Source organism: Physeter macrocephalus, chromosome 12 (assembly GCF_002837175.3).
Source record: "Physeter macrocephalus isolate SW-GA chromosome 12, ASM283717v5, whole genome shotgun sequence".
NCBI lineage: Eukaryota > Metazoa > Chordata > Mammalia > Artiodactyla > Physeteridae > Physeter > Physeter macrocephalus.
Genome location: NC_041225.1, coordinates 17,920,389 through 17,934,540, shown reverse-complemented (window position 1 = coordinate 17,934,540; position 14,152 = coordinate 17,920,389). Strand labels below are relative to the sequence as shown.

The 14,152-nt window shown below is 42.8% G+C and overlaps 1 protein-coding gene across 1 annotated transcript in view; it reads left to right on the top strand.

The window, feature by feature from the left end:
* Window positions 1-14,152, top strand: part of AFF3 (ALF transcription elongation factor 3) — a 586,002-nt gene that overhangs the window by 457,662 nt on the left and 114,188 nt on the right. The window contains exon 10 of the mRNA XM_028496803.2: window positions 5,451-5,502. Coding sequence (XP_028352604.1) covers window positions 5,451-5,502 — 52 coding nt within the window. The remainder of the gene's footprint in view (window positions 1-5,450; window positions 5,503-14,152) is intronic.

Here is a 14,152-nt window from a genome sequence, read left to right as displayed (position 1 = left end):
AGATTGCTTTTGCTATTTGGGGTCTTTTGTGTTTCCATACAAATTGTGAAATTTTTTTTTCTAGTTCTGTAAAAAATGCTAGTGGTAGTTTGATAGGGATTGCATTGAATCTGTAGATTGCTTTGGGTAGTAGAGTCATTTTCACAATGTTGATTCTTCCAATCCAAGAACATGGTATATTTCTCCACCTATTTGTATCATCTTTAATTTCTTTCATCAGTGTCTTATAGTTTTCTGCATACAAGTTTTTTGTCTCCTTAGGTAGGTTTATTCCTAGATATTTTATTCTTTTTGTTGCAATGGTAAATGGGAGTGTTTTCTTAATTTCACTCTCAGATTTTTCATCATTAGTGTATAAGAATGCCAGAGATTTCTGTGCATTAATTTTGTATCCTGCTACTTTGCCAAATTCATTGATTAGCTCTAGTAGTTTCCTGGTAGCCTCCTTAGGATTCTCTATGTATAATATCATGTCATCTGCAAATAGTGACAGCTTTACTTCTTCTTTTCCTATTTGGATTCCTTTTATTTCTTTTTCTTCTCTGATTGCTGTGGCTAGAACTTCCAAAACTATGTTGAATAAGAGTGGTGAGTGTGGGCAACCTTGTCTTGTTCCTGATCTTAGTGGAAATGGTTTCAGTTTTTCACCATTGAGGACGATGTTGGCTGTGGGTTTGTCATATATGGCCTTTATTATGTTGAGGAAAGTTCCCTCTATGCCTACTTTCTGCAGGGTTTTTATCATGAATGGGTGTTGAATTCTGTCAAAAGCTTTCTCTGCATCTATTGAGATGATCCTATAATTGCACGTTTTAAAAAAAAAAAATCCTGCCTCGGTCCTGTCAGGGTCCCACGTGGTCAGCTGTCTGGTCAGACTCCACCATGAAGTCACCGCCAGGCACTGATGGACGTGCTCTGGACACAACGTGACAGCTCCTCAGGTGCTCGGGGCACGAAGCCCAGGTCTCTCTGTGCCTCTGGCTGCATGTCTGCTCTCTGGCCTTCGTTCGTAGAGTTTGATTTTATTATCTGTTTTATTTCAACGTCCCTGTTGTCCCCAGGCTGTGGGGCCGACCACAGGCTCCCAGGATACGCCCCCTGTGCGCTCAGGCTGGTGGCCATGTTTTCTGTCCGCTGCAGGCATGAACTCACCTCCGATCAATCAACCATGGCAGCAGTTATATCCTAAAATATATCCCCCCCTCCCCGCAACCTCTAGAAAACGTCGTCTTTTCTTCTCAGGATGGCCTGAAAATAGAGCAAATGGCTTAGTTTTAAGGCATTGTTACGGAAACATCTTCTGTCCCAAACTGTTTACGCATGCAGGTTTCGTAAATGCTCCAAGGCACGGCCCTCAGAGGTAAAAGAGGAATACTAATGAAAAAGGAACATGTGTTGAATGTTGGTTCCGCACAAGGTTCTATGCTAAGCTCTTCCCAAGGACTGTGTAATGATTCCCTGGAAAACCCATTGAGGCAGGGCTAGCTGAGTGGCACAGCCAGGGTTCCTCCTAGGCTGTCTGACTCCAGAGTCTGTGCTCAGACCCCCGAGGTCTGCTGCCCCGGCAGCGCCCACCTCGAGGTAGGGTTGAATGAGGTCAGGTCGGACAGGAGCTGGGACACCTAGGAGGGTGCTGCGAGGACACGGTGGGGGGGGCGAGGGACACGGAAGGAGCGTGGCTCTGGGTGGGTGGGCGTCTCCATCGGGAGGAAGGCCTGGTGGTGCTCAGATGGGGGCAGTTAGCGATGCAGAGGTGCGCCAGGGTGCCCTGCGAGTCAGTGTGATGATGAAGCACGGGCCCTGCACTTATGTGCTGATGACCCACCCCAGTCTCCATCCTCACGCCCTCAGCGCTTCAGAGCCTCAGAGTCTTGGCCTGCCTTCCTTTTTCAAAAACAGAGTCAGGTACCCTCCATCTCTGCCCTGTGTCCCAACCAACACTTACTTTGCATTTTCTTTCACTCTTGGTTTAAAACTTTTGTTATTATTATTCTTGTTTAATTTACTTACGCCAGTGTAATTCCTTTTGAAAACAGACAGATGATAAACACGTTGTCAAGCAGGTGAGCTCCGATCCGGGGGCAGACTGCTCCGAGGGTGCCATTTGTGTGTTTCGATGGAGGCAGACACAGCCGTCACCAAATGAGGACAGCTCTCAGGCTCCTAAGTGGTCCAGCTCTTCCGTATTCTGCTCTAACTTCAAATCTTCTTCAGCTCCTCCTCAGGCTCTCTACGGAGCCGCTTTGGTTTTCCCAGCATTAAAAGGGACAAGCACTGCGCTTTGGAATTTGAGTCACGGGGACTCCACTGCGACCAGAATGATGCAGAAGGGCCGGGCGTGTTCTTGGGTGGCCTTGAGACTGAGTCATCTCAGCGCATGCCTGTTGGGGTCTGTTGCAGGAATGTGGTCCCTCGTGCTGGTAGCAGCAGCCTCGCAGGATTACTGTGCGATGCGAATGAGCAGTCAGACTCGGTCTTCCCGTTTTTCCAGGACATTCTAAAGTGTATTGGAGTCTAACTTCTCTCAAAGCCTCTCTTGAATACAGAATGTTTTTACATTTGATCCTTTGTTTTTGGATCTCACACCAGAAACACAATCTTTTTTTTTTTTTTTTTTTTTTTTACATAAGAGAGGTAAATTCAGTGATAATTTCTATTCCCAAAGCGAGGTGGATCTCTGACTGCTTTTCTTCTGGCAAGGATGACAAGGAGCGGAGTCTCACTATAGAAATGACAAAACCATGGCCCAGAGGTGTGACTCTCCCAGGATCAGGGGTGTGAAAGGCAGCCTGAGATTCAACCAGACACATGTTCATGTGTTGACACATTTAGCGGCGCACCTAGAATAAACAAAACAAGTTCTACTCCCTGCCTTAAAAGGAACCCCACACACGGCTTTTACTGGGCCAGCTTCATGTGGTAACCGAGTCACAAGACGGGTGTGCAGCCAAGCTAAGATCCCTTGCCTCGGGGCATCTTGCTCTGGTTGGCCATGGCCTTCAAATCTGTCCACACTGTCGCCCATACGCAGATGAAACTCCTCAGTCACCCTTGACGTGACTTCCATCTAACGGGGGGGTCATTAACAACGATTGTGTGTCCTTCCCACCCGCCCCCGGCAGGACCACCCACACTTTGAACACCCAGTGTTTACTGGGCAGTCCTTGAGATTAAACCGAATTGCAGTTGGCAGCTGACCCCAAAAGAGAGAGTGAGGAGTGGGGGTAACAAACTGTCCTACCTTCTTTGGTCCTTTTCATCAGAAACGTATTTGTGCCTTTGGGTAGGAAAATCATCTTGGGGGGACTTCCCTGGTGGCGCAGTGGTTAAGAATCCGCCTGCCGATGCAGGGGACACGGGTTCGAGCCCTGGTCCGGGGAGATCCCACATGCCGCGGAGCAGCTAAGCCCACGAGCCACAACTGCTGAGCCCACGTGCCACAACTACTGAAGCCCGTGCACTTAGAGCCCGTGCTCTGCAACAAGAGAAGCCACCGCAATGAGAAGCCCGAGCACTGCAACGAAGAGTAGCCCCCGCTCGCTGTAACTAGAGGAAGCCCGTGCGCAGCAACGAAGACCCAACGCAGCCAAAAAAAAAAAAAAAAAAAAAGTCTTGGGGTAGCTGCCCAGCCAACCAACTGGTACTGTACTCTGAGCCGTCACCGTGCTGGTCAGTAGTGTCCCAGGACAAAGGAAACACCGTCCTCTCCTAGATTCTCCCCCAACAGCACTCTAATATAATAAATCACCAGTGTCTCTTCTCTTCGAAGCCCAGGTTCAAGTTTGTGAGGTCAAGGGAAATGAGTGACGTGTGCCACACAGACGTGAAGGGCGGTTGAGGTGCAGCTGTGCAGTCTTTGCCAGTGTTTGGCTTGTTTGCTTCTGGTTTGAATAATAAAAGAAGGATACTACTTGCTACTGGTAGAATAGCTGTAGCCAGGGGGGATTTGGTTGTCCTAATGGTTGTGGCTTAAATGGTATACCAAGAATGGCTTTAAAATTTCACAACTGTGCTCTTTAGAACAAATACAGGAGTTGTTTTACTTCAGGAAATAGGGGGCAAATTTATTTTGCAGACTCTCGGACGCTAAAGGAGGACTGGACCCTGGAGATATCCAGCACAACCCTTCATTTTACAAAGAGGGAAATGGGGCTGGGGGCGGGGCCGTTAACTGGCCCCAAACACACAGCCGTGAGAGGCAGGAGTGGGCCCACGCCCTGCCCTGGCCGATCTTTACCCCAAGCTCACCCCAAACGTCACTGGAGTTACTTATAAAAATATTCAGAGGAACGTATCCACAATAGGCCTATAATTGGCTTTTATAGGAAACAACACATTTTAGGGGTCAGTCTTTGGACTTTGATGGTGATTTCAGAGAGGACAACGAGGCCTTCAAGCACAGGGACTCAGTGGCTTCCAGACTGATCCCCGGAGCCCCAGGGTCCATCCAAAGACGAACTTTTCCCCTCACTCCGGACAGAAGAGCTCTGCATTCATCTGTGTGTAGAGCATGCTTCTGAGTGAGACTTCTTTTGAAATGACTTCATCTGAAAACTATTATTCTACAAAGAAATAAATCAGCAATGCTGATAAGAATACAATTTCATCATCGTCAGAAATAATGTTGGAAATTTTCTTTCTTTTTTTAATTTAATTTTTTTTAACATATCCTCTCTCTTTAAAATTTCATATTGGAGTAGAGTTGATTTACAGTGTTGTGTTAGTTTCAGGTGGTACAGCAAAGTGATTCAGTTATGCATACCCACCATATATTCATTCTTTTTCAAATTCTTTTTTTTTTTTTTTTTAACTTAACTTTTTTTTTTTTTTTTTTTAACTCTTACGGACCCAGAAGTAAGCTTCCACACGGCGGCTGTCATGACGCAGCTGAGGGACCCAGGGGGCGCTGGGGAGTTCCTCCCCAGAGTCTTTCCAGAAAGTTTCCTCCTATTTGGTTTTCCTCATCCGGTAGGATGTTCAGGCAGCTGTCTTTTCCAGATCCTTGATGGGGGAAGACCCAGCAGCTGCTCTGAGAACTTGAGTTTGTGGTTTTCTAGCTCTCGGCAGGGTTCTGCCCGCTCTTTCCTTCTGCTTCCCACAAATGGTGATGGAGATGGAGCTCAGCACCCGCCACGTGGAAGACACTGGACAAATAATTGTGGAATTACAACTTCACAAGGAAAAGCACCTATTTGACTCTGTTCGTTTAAAACCTCATATTCTTGAAGCAGGTCATCACGTCCTTTGGCTGTTGTGAGGGCTTATTTTCATGATGTGGCAGTTGGTAATTTCCTAAGTGCATCAGAGGAAAAGGGCTCAAAAGGAACCTTTTTTTTTTAATTAGGAAATCTAATACTCTCATTACTGAAACATTGCTCTAATACAGGTATTTTGGTGCTAAATTCCCTTGAATTTGCTAAGTATCTGTACCTCTTTGTTCCCTCTTTCAGAATGCTAGAAGATGACCTTAAGCTAAGTAGCGATGAAGAGGAAAATGAACAGGTAAGATTTTCCTTGATGTTGCGGTTCTCTGAATGTGATATGATGCTGCCAACCTGGTAGACCGTCCTGGGTATTAACTGAGTCATACAGATGCTCAACTGTGATGCTCTAGGATGCTGAGTATCCTCTGCTGATTACGAGATTCTGTGCCATTGGGCCAGTCTGTTCAAATATCTTGGCTTTAATTTCCCTTAAAACTGTAATTCTGTGATCTTCATGGCATCAAAGCCAACAGCAGCTATTTATAAGGAGGGCGCCTGGGGCCAGGCTTCAGTGTGAGATAGAGCTTTTTTTTTGGAAAGGTTACTGGCTTTCTGGAGATCAAATGTGTGAGCTTCGCCTCATCAGCACGCAACAAGCATGCTTTAGCGTTAAATATTGAGAAATCTTATACAGATATTATTAACACTGAGCGGGAGCAAAGGTAGAGGTGAGCTAAAACGATGAATAAAAAATAATCGAGCTCGGAATAGCCTGTTTGTCTTAAGTGATAAATGTGCTTGAAATGTTCTCCCCTGGTGTTGGTTTATCAGCTCGAGACATCAGTCAGGGGTTTATAAATACTCTTCTGATCACTCAGTTAAGGTGAAAAACTACCCAATTAACATTCATCACTCTCACTTCTGCATTTCAGAAAATGTTTGTATTTTAAAGCAAGTTTGAAAACATGAAAAGACAGATTTTCCTCCACTTCTGTCTCCTTTTTCTCATCACCTGTTTTGTATCGTGTCAAGGTGGGATAAACGTGATGGGTATAAAGACAATTCAGAGAGGTTTTCTGTGTCATTTTTACACGTGATACAAGACACCTATACTGTTCAGTTGATCTTGGAATAGTGAATTTTATACAGAGGCATCTTGGAATGCCGTGCAGGTGTTGCAGCTGTCTAGACATGCAAATGCACATAATGTACTGAGAGAGCGTGCAGAGGTGAGATCAAAGAAAATTTCCGGGAAGAGCATCTGAGCCAGACATGACTGTGAGATCACAGAAAAGCTTGCTCACCTTGTAAGAGAAGGTGAGGCATCACAGAAGGGACTGGGTATGAGATAGAACTCAATGCAGTTTGAAACTAGATTGGCCAGCTGAGAAAAGCCCAAGTGAAGAAAGTTTGAGCAAGGAGAGCCCCTCGGGCTTTTTTAGAGATTGACTGATCTGTTTCTAGGTGCATGCAGCAGACCCGCCAGACATCCACAACCTAGCAATCTTGGCAGATCTGGGGAACGATTTCACCCCTCATGTTGGCTCCTCGTCTTTATGTCTACAAGCAAATGATTTCATCTCTTGTGTTTCTTTTCCCAGTGGAGGTCCAGATAGGATTGGACCTATGTTTGCTGTGGATTAAGTCATAGCAAACATGTAGAGTGTGTATACTTGATACTGGAAAAGGAATTTACAGACTGTTTCATTCAGCGAGACTTTCTTAATTTGGAAAGAATTTCCTGAATTATCTCCAGGAAATGTTTCCACTGAAAACACAATTTTAAAAAATTAGTTATCAAGGATGAACTAGACACATTCTCGAAGGCAGTGAGAACCTTTAGTTTACTCATTTTGCTTCATTAACTACTCCTTTTCAGCCTGTAGCTGTGGAAAATATTGTACCGTGAATCTAGCAGTCACATCCTTCTTGCTTTCGGTCCGTATGTATGTATGTATGTACACCTTCCTGTCTTTTACAATGAAAGCAGCTGACTTTCATACCCTAATCCTCCCTTGTAATTAAGACTCCAGACAGTGGTTTTGTATGTAGCAGTTTAGTGATTGCTCTAACACTGATTATATTAAGTTATCCTTTATATATCCTGTATATACCCTGACCTAATCACAAAATCGTAAATCCCATGCTTTTAAAAAACACTAATGACATAGAATTTTTTTTCTCTTCAAGACCAAAATATGATTGCACCCCAAAAGAGTGGAGCCTGTGCATATACACAGCACACATACACGCTCTGCATTTCTCTGGCGTTGAGAGATAATTAAGCATCTAACGTAAATTATTTTTTCAGATATAATCAGAGTCTGTCCCTTAACCCAAACTCTTTCAAAAATGTACTGTATATTTCCCTGCCTCAAAAATATAGTGTACTAAAATCCTTGTCCTTTTCTAACATGACACCTGGTTGTCTTTGTGACTCTTGGTCACCAGCCTGAGTAGCCACTGTGATAAAGGAACATCCACAAGAGCATCGAGTTGCTACACCTGTTTGCTCTTCCTAAAGTAGCCTCATACGCTCATGCATTTGCATATTCCTGTCGTGATGTTCCTTTATCATTGCCTTTGTGCTCTCAAAATAAGAGACAGGCTAGTTTAGTGAGTGAGCACCAGCTCAGCAGCCCTGCTCCCTGGGTTCAAATCCCTTCTCTGCTACCCAGTAGCTCTGCAACCTTGACCCAGTCACTGAACTGCTCTGTGCTCTGCTGTCGCCATTTGTAAAATTGGAATTAACGTTAGATCCCTGCAGCCTACCACTTCCTCACAACTTGTGCTCACCCACAGTCTTCATGTCACCAGATCCAGTAGGCTTTTTTCTTCTTTTTTAGTCAACTTGCAATGGAATACACCAGGCATAGAGAAAAGTTACACGTTACCTAAGAATACAGCTTGATGAATATTCATAAACCACACTCACCCATGTAGCCAGCACCCAGATCAAGACACAGACATGACCAGCCTCTTGGGTCTCCCACATCCCCTTCTGGGCAGCATCCTCCAAAAGAATAACCACTCTCCTGATTTCTTACACCGTAGGGTAATTGTGCTTGTCTTTGAAGCACAATTACATCAATAGGATCATGAGTGCCCGCTGCTGTGTCTGGCTTCTGTCGCTCAGCATTTTGTTGGTGAGACTCATGCATGATATTGCATGTAAGTGAAGTTTATTCATTTCCATTGCTGGATCCTATTCCATTATGTGCATATACTGTAATTTGCTTACCTGTCCTACTGCTGACGGACACGAGGGTGTTTAGGGCTGTTGGAATAGTGCTGTCACTAACATTCTCGTACAGGTCTTCGGGGAGTGTATGGAAACATTCCTATTGGTCTGTCCCCAAGAGTAGAAGTGCTATAGGATGTTCAATTTGAGTAGACTATCCCAAACCATTTTCCCAAAATGGTTGTACCTTCTGACACTCCCACCAGCAATATAAGAGAATTCCCATTGCTCTACATTTTCCTCACGTGCTTGTCTTCTTATATTCATGAGGAATATTGTTCCAAAGGTTTCTTTTTTTGTATTGTCTTTGTCTGGTTTTGACATTAGGATAGTGCTGGCTTATAATGTGAATTACGAAGTGTTCCTTGCTCTTCTCTTTCTTGAAGAGATTGTATAACATTAATGTTAATTCTTCTTTAAATGTTTGTCAGAATTTTCCAGGGAAACCATGTGGGCCTGGAGGCTTTTAGAAACTTACAAATTCTATTTCCTTAATTGTTAAAGGACTATTCAGATTATTTCACATTGGGTAGGTTATGGTAGTACATGCTCTTCAAGTAATTAATCCATCATGTCATTTACGTTGTCATATTTATGTTGTGTACAGTTGCGTTCCTTCATTGTCCTTTTGATGTCTGGATCTATAGTGATAGCCCCTGTTTCATTCTTGATACAGATCTTCTTTTTTTCTTTGTCAGTCTTACTAGAGGTTTATCAATTTTATTGCTCTTTTCAAAGAACTAGGTTTTTGTTTCATTGATAGTCTCTGTCAGTTTTTCTTTTTTCAATCTCATTGATATCTTATCTTTATTATTTCCCTCCTCCTGCTTGCTTTGGGTTCATTTTGTTCTTTTTTTTCTAGTTTCTTGAGGGAGCTTAGATTATTGATTTGAGATTTGTCCTCTTTTATTTTTTTTTTTACTTTTGAAAATTGATTTATTTTGATTTCTTTTTTTAAACATCTTTATTGGAGTATAATTGCTTTACAATGGTGTGTTAGTTTCTGCTTTATAACAAAGTGAATCAGCTATACATATACACATGTTCCCATATCTCTTCACTCTTGCATCTCCCTCCCTCCCACTCCCCCTATACCACCCCTCTAGGTGGTCACAAAGCACCGAGCTGATCTCCCTGTCACATGCAGCTGCTTCAAACTAGCTATCTATTCTACGTTTGGTAGTGTATATATGTCCATGCCACTCTCACTTTGTCACAGCCTATCCTTCCCCTCATTACATCAAGTCCATTCTCTAGTAGGTCTGTGTCTTTATTCCCATCCTGCCCCTAGGTTCTTCATGACCATTTTTTTTTTTTTTTAGCACTACAAATAACTCAATTTCGTTTCCTTTTACGGCTGAGTAATATTCCATTGTATATATGTGCCACATCTTCTTTATCCATTCATCTGTCGACGGACACTTAGGTTGCTTCCACATCCTGGCTATTGTAAATAGAGGTGCAGTGAACATTGTGGTACATGACTCTTTTTGAATTATGGTTTTCTCAGGGTATGTGCCCAGTCCTCTTTTATAATATAAGCATTTAGTGCTGTACATTTCACTCTCATCACTGCTGTAGCCACATCTCACAAATTTTTGTATGTTGTATTTTCATTGTCATTCAGTTCAGTAAGACGTCATCCTCTTTGATGCTTTTAGAAGTGTGCTGTTTTACTTCCAAGTGTTTCAAGATTCCCTGTGATCTTACTTGTATTGATTTCTAGTTTGGTTCCATTGTGGTCTAAGTACACATCCTGTATGATTTCAATTTTTGTAAATTCATTGAGTATTTTTTGTGGCCCAAGATATGATCTGTGTTGGTATATGTTTTATGTCTATTCTGCTGATGTTGGGTGGAGTGTTCTATAAATGTCAGTTAGAACCTGTTGGTTGATGTTGTTGTTGAGATATTCTATATCCTTGCTGACTTTCTGTCTAGTTGCTCTATCAATTGTAGGGAGAGGAGTGTTGAAGTCTCCAACTGTAATTGTGGATTTGTCTATTTGTCCTTTCCATTCTATCAGTTTTTGCTTCACATATTTTACAGCTGTTATTTTGTGCACACACATTTGGGATTGCTACATCTTCTTGGTGGATTGACCTTTTATAATGATGTATGTTCCACTCTGGTAATCTTCTTTGCTCTGAAGTCTACTTTATCCTATATCAATGTAGCCACTGTTAGTTTCTTTTGATTAATGTTTGCATAGTATAACTTTTTCCATTCTTTCACTTTCAACCTACCTATATTTGAAGTGAGTTTCTTACAGACAACATATCCACTTTGCCAATTTCTGTCTTTTAATTGATGTATTTGGACCATTTACATTTAATATAATTATTAGTTGATAATTAAACTGATTAACTAATATTACTTAATGTAATGTTACATTAATGATAATTAATTATGTTAGGGCTTAAGTCTACCACTTTATTTTTCATCTTCTGTTTGTTCTCTTTGTTTTTTCATTTTTCTGTTTTCTTTTTCCTGAATTCCTGTAGCTTCCTTGAACATTTTGTAGAATTTCATTTCTGTTTATCTATAGTATTTTTATCTATAGTATCTCTTTGTATAGCTTTTTTTAGTGGCATTTCTGGGTATTACATTATATACACATAACTCACAGCAGTTCACTGGTGATGGCATTTTATGAGTTTTCTCCCTGAGTATCCTATAACTACCTCCATCACAGAATTGATAATATGTGGATAATATGAGATTTAGTTATCTGTCTTCCTGATTTCTTGAGTGAGTGACCTGAATCTGATGCTCTGTCTTATTCATCTTTACTTCCCTATTGCATACCATGCTGACTGGCATCTAACAGGGAAGCCTCATCTTCCTGTAACCAGATGCACACAACTACCTTTGTCTTCACTCATCGTCTCCCTTCCCCCCATTACAAGAGGACACTGCCTTCCCCTTATCAAAAGTTTGTCCCATTTCTTCTCAGTTACTTGGGGACTTACTCCTTTGATTATTTTCTGCCCCTCCTCTCCACCAGAATCACTCACTGGGTCACCAGTGACCACAGTGGGTCTGCAGAGCACATATACCAGGCTCTTTTCAGTCCTTTGTCTCACCAGAAGAGTTACAGCATTGAAAACTGTTGATTACCCCACTTGTATTGAGTTATCTAATACCATACCCTCCTGGTTTGTTTCTTGCCCCTCTGGCTGTGTCTTCTCAGACTCCTTTGCTGACTGTCCCTCCTGAAGCCAATCTTGAATGTTGGAATCTTTTAGCATTTCTGATTTTTCTTCTCCACGTCCTCTCTGTCTCTCTGTCTCTCTCTGGATGATCTCATCAATTCCCATGACCTTCAATATTTTTTTAAATAAATTTATTTATTTATTTTATTTATTTTATGGCTGTGTTGGGTCTTTGTTGCTGTGCGCGGGCTTCTCATTATCGTGGCTTCTCTTGTTGCGGAGCACAGGCTTTAGGCACGCAGGCTTCAGTAGTTGTGGCACGTGGGCTCAGTAGCTGTGGCTTGTGGGCTCTAGAGCGCAGGCTCACTAGTTGTGGCACACAGGCTTAGTTGCTGTGCTGCATGTGGGATCTTCCCAGACCAGGGCTCGTACCCGTGTCCCCTGCATTGGCAGGCGGATTCTTAACCACTGTGCCACCAGGGAAGCCCCAGTTTTTATATACTTACAATTTCTAAAATTATATCCTCAGCTCAGAACTCTCTTCTTAACCACAGACCTATTTGACTTTTCCACTTGGATGTCTCACAAGCATTTCAAATCCAATTTGTGCCAAACTGGAGTTCTGGACTTTGCCACCCCTCTGCCTATCCACACACAAATATGTTCCTCTTGTGACTGTTACCATTTCTTTTTTTTTTTTTTTTGCGGTATGCGGGCCTCTCACCGTTGTGGCCTCTCCCGTTGCGGAGCACAGGCTCTGGATGCGCAGGCTCAGCGGCCATGGCTCACAGGCCCAGCCGCTCTGCGGCATGTGGGATCCTCCCAGACCGGGGCACGAACCCGTATCCCCTGCATCGGCAGGCGGACTCTCAACCACTGCACCACCAGGGAAGCCCCTGACTGTTACCATTTCTAAACCTAGAACTGCCAGGCGCCCAGTTGTTTAAGTCTAGAAACATCGGGCTCATCCTTGACGACTCCCTATTCCTCACTCAAATGTTAATTTTATCTCTAAGCCCTATAAATTCACAAATATTAGTCCATCCACCTCTTTCCATACTGGCTAGTCTAAACCAGTCCAGTAGAAATCAGTGTATTTCTCTTCTCCCCCCTCTATAATACAACTTCCTCACAGGGATCTTTTGAAAAAGATCAAGTCAGAGCATCAAAATCAGATCAAGTCATTCCTTGGTCTAAAATCTTAAATGGGTTCGCATTTCACTTGGGGTAAAATCCAGAGCCCGTAGTGTGGCCGACAGTACCCTACACAGCTGTCTTCACTCAAGGCTTCCCTTTCACTTCACACTGAGATGGTTCATGGTACTTCCACCCCATGGGTCTTCTTTCAGCTCCTCCAACAAGCCAAACTCATCTGCCTCGGGGCCTCCATAGGCCTCTCCCCCCCGGATTTTTGCCCCCTTAATACCTACTCATCCTGGAAGTGCAGCATAAATTTCACTTCATCAGGGAGTCGCCAGTTATCTAACTTGGACCCCTGGTTAGTCCGTGTCACAATAATCTAACCTTTCTTCTTAGGTCTCATCATAATTTTTGTTGTGTATTACGTTTACTTTTTAAAGTATCTCAGCCAACCAGACTGGAAGTTTCCTGAGGGCAGGAACTGTATCTGGCACAGCAGAGGTGCTGGATACTTGCTGAATGGATGCATGAATGATGCATAATGTTATTGAATTGAGAGTATTTTCTGCTGTCTGTTGTCCAGTATCAAAGATGACTTTGGGTCTCCCTTTTTTTTTTTTTTATTAAACACTGTGATTTTTTTTTTTCAAATTAGTCCTATCCAAAGATCAAAAGTGTTGACAAAGAAGAAAAAAACATAGACCCAAGGACAAAAATTGTCTGTAGATAAATACACAAATCACCTACCTATTTAGGAGAAAAGCATTTATCCAATCTCTGTAGAAATGTCAGTAGTCACTTCTTAAATGTGCTTCATACCAAGCCATATTGAGGTTATAACTTTCCAGAAGTTACCTCAAACAGAAGCCTCCAAAACCAAGAGAGTGCATTTCTTCACAGCCTTCCCTTTCAAAAACTGTAGCATTTTGACTGTAACCTCTAAAGCTAGGACTGTGACCGGGTTTACAAAATGTGGAGGTTTAATGGAAATGGAGTCATAATCTCATGTTTGCTCCTATAATTTTCACACTTGATGAGGTTCAAACTAGAAACAGGACAAATGATTTGAGAATCAGATTTTGTGTCTGAGTAAATGAAGGAAAGACACAAGATATGTGTGGCAGTTTGTTTGATCTCCAGTTAAAACCTGTGGCTCTTGGTTTTAACAATTCTAGATGCCAGTGTTTCTTTGGAAGAAAGTGAAGGAGTTAGAAGATTTCAGACAAAATGATTCCTGAAGGTACTAAGTACTCAAGCCTTTTTTTTTTTCTTTTTTTTTTTGTGGTACGCGGGCCTCTCACTGTTGTGGCCTCTCCCGTTGCGGAGCACAGGCTGCGGACGCGCAGGCTCAGTAGTTGTGGCTCATGGGCCCCGCCGCTCCGCGGCATGTGGGATCTTCCCGGACCGGGACA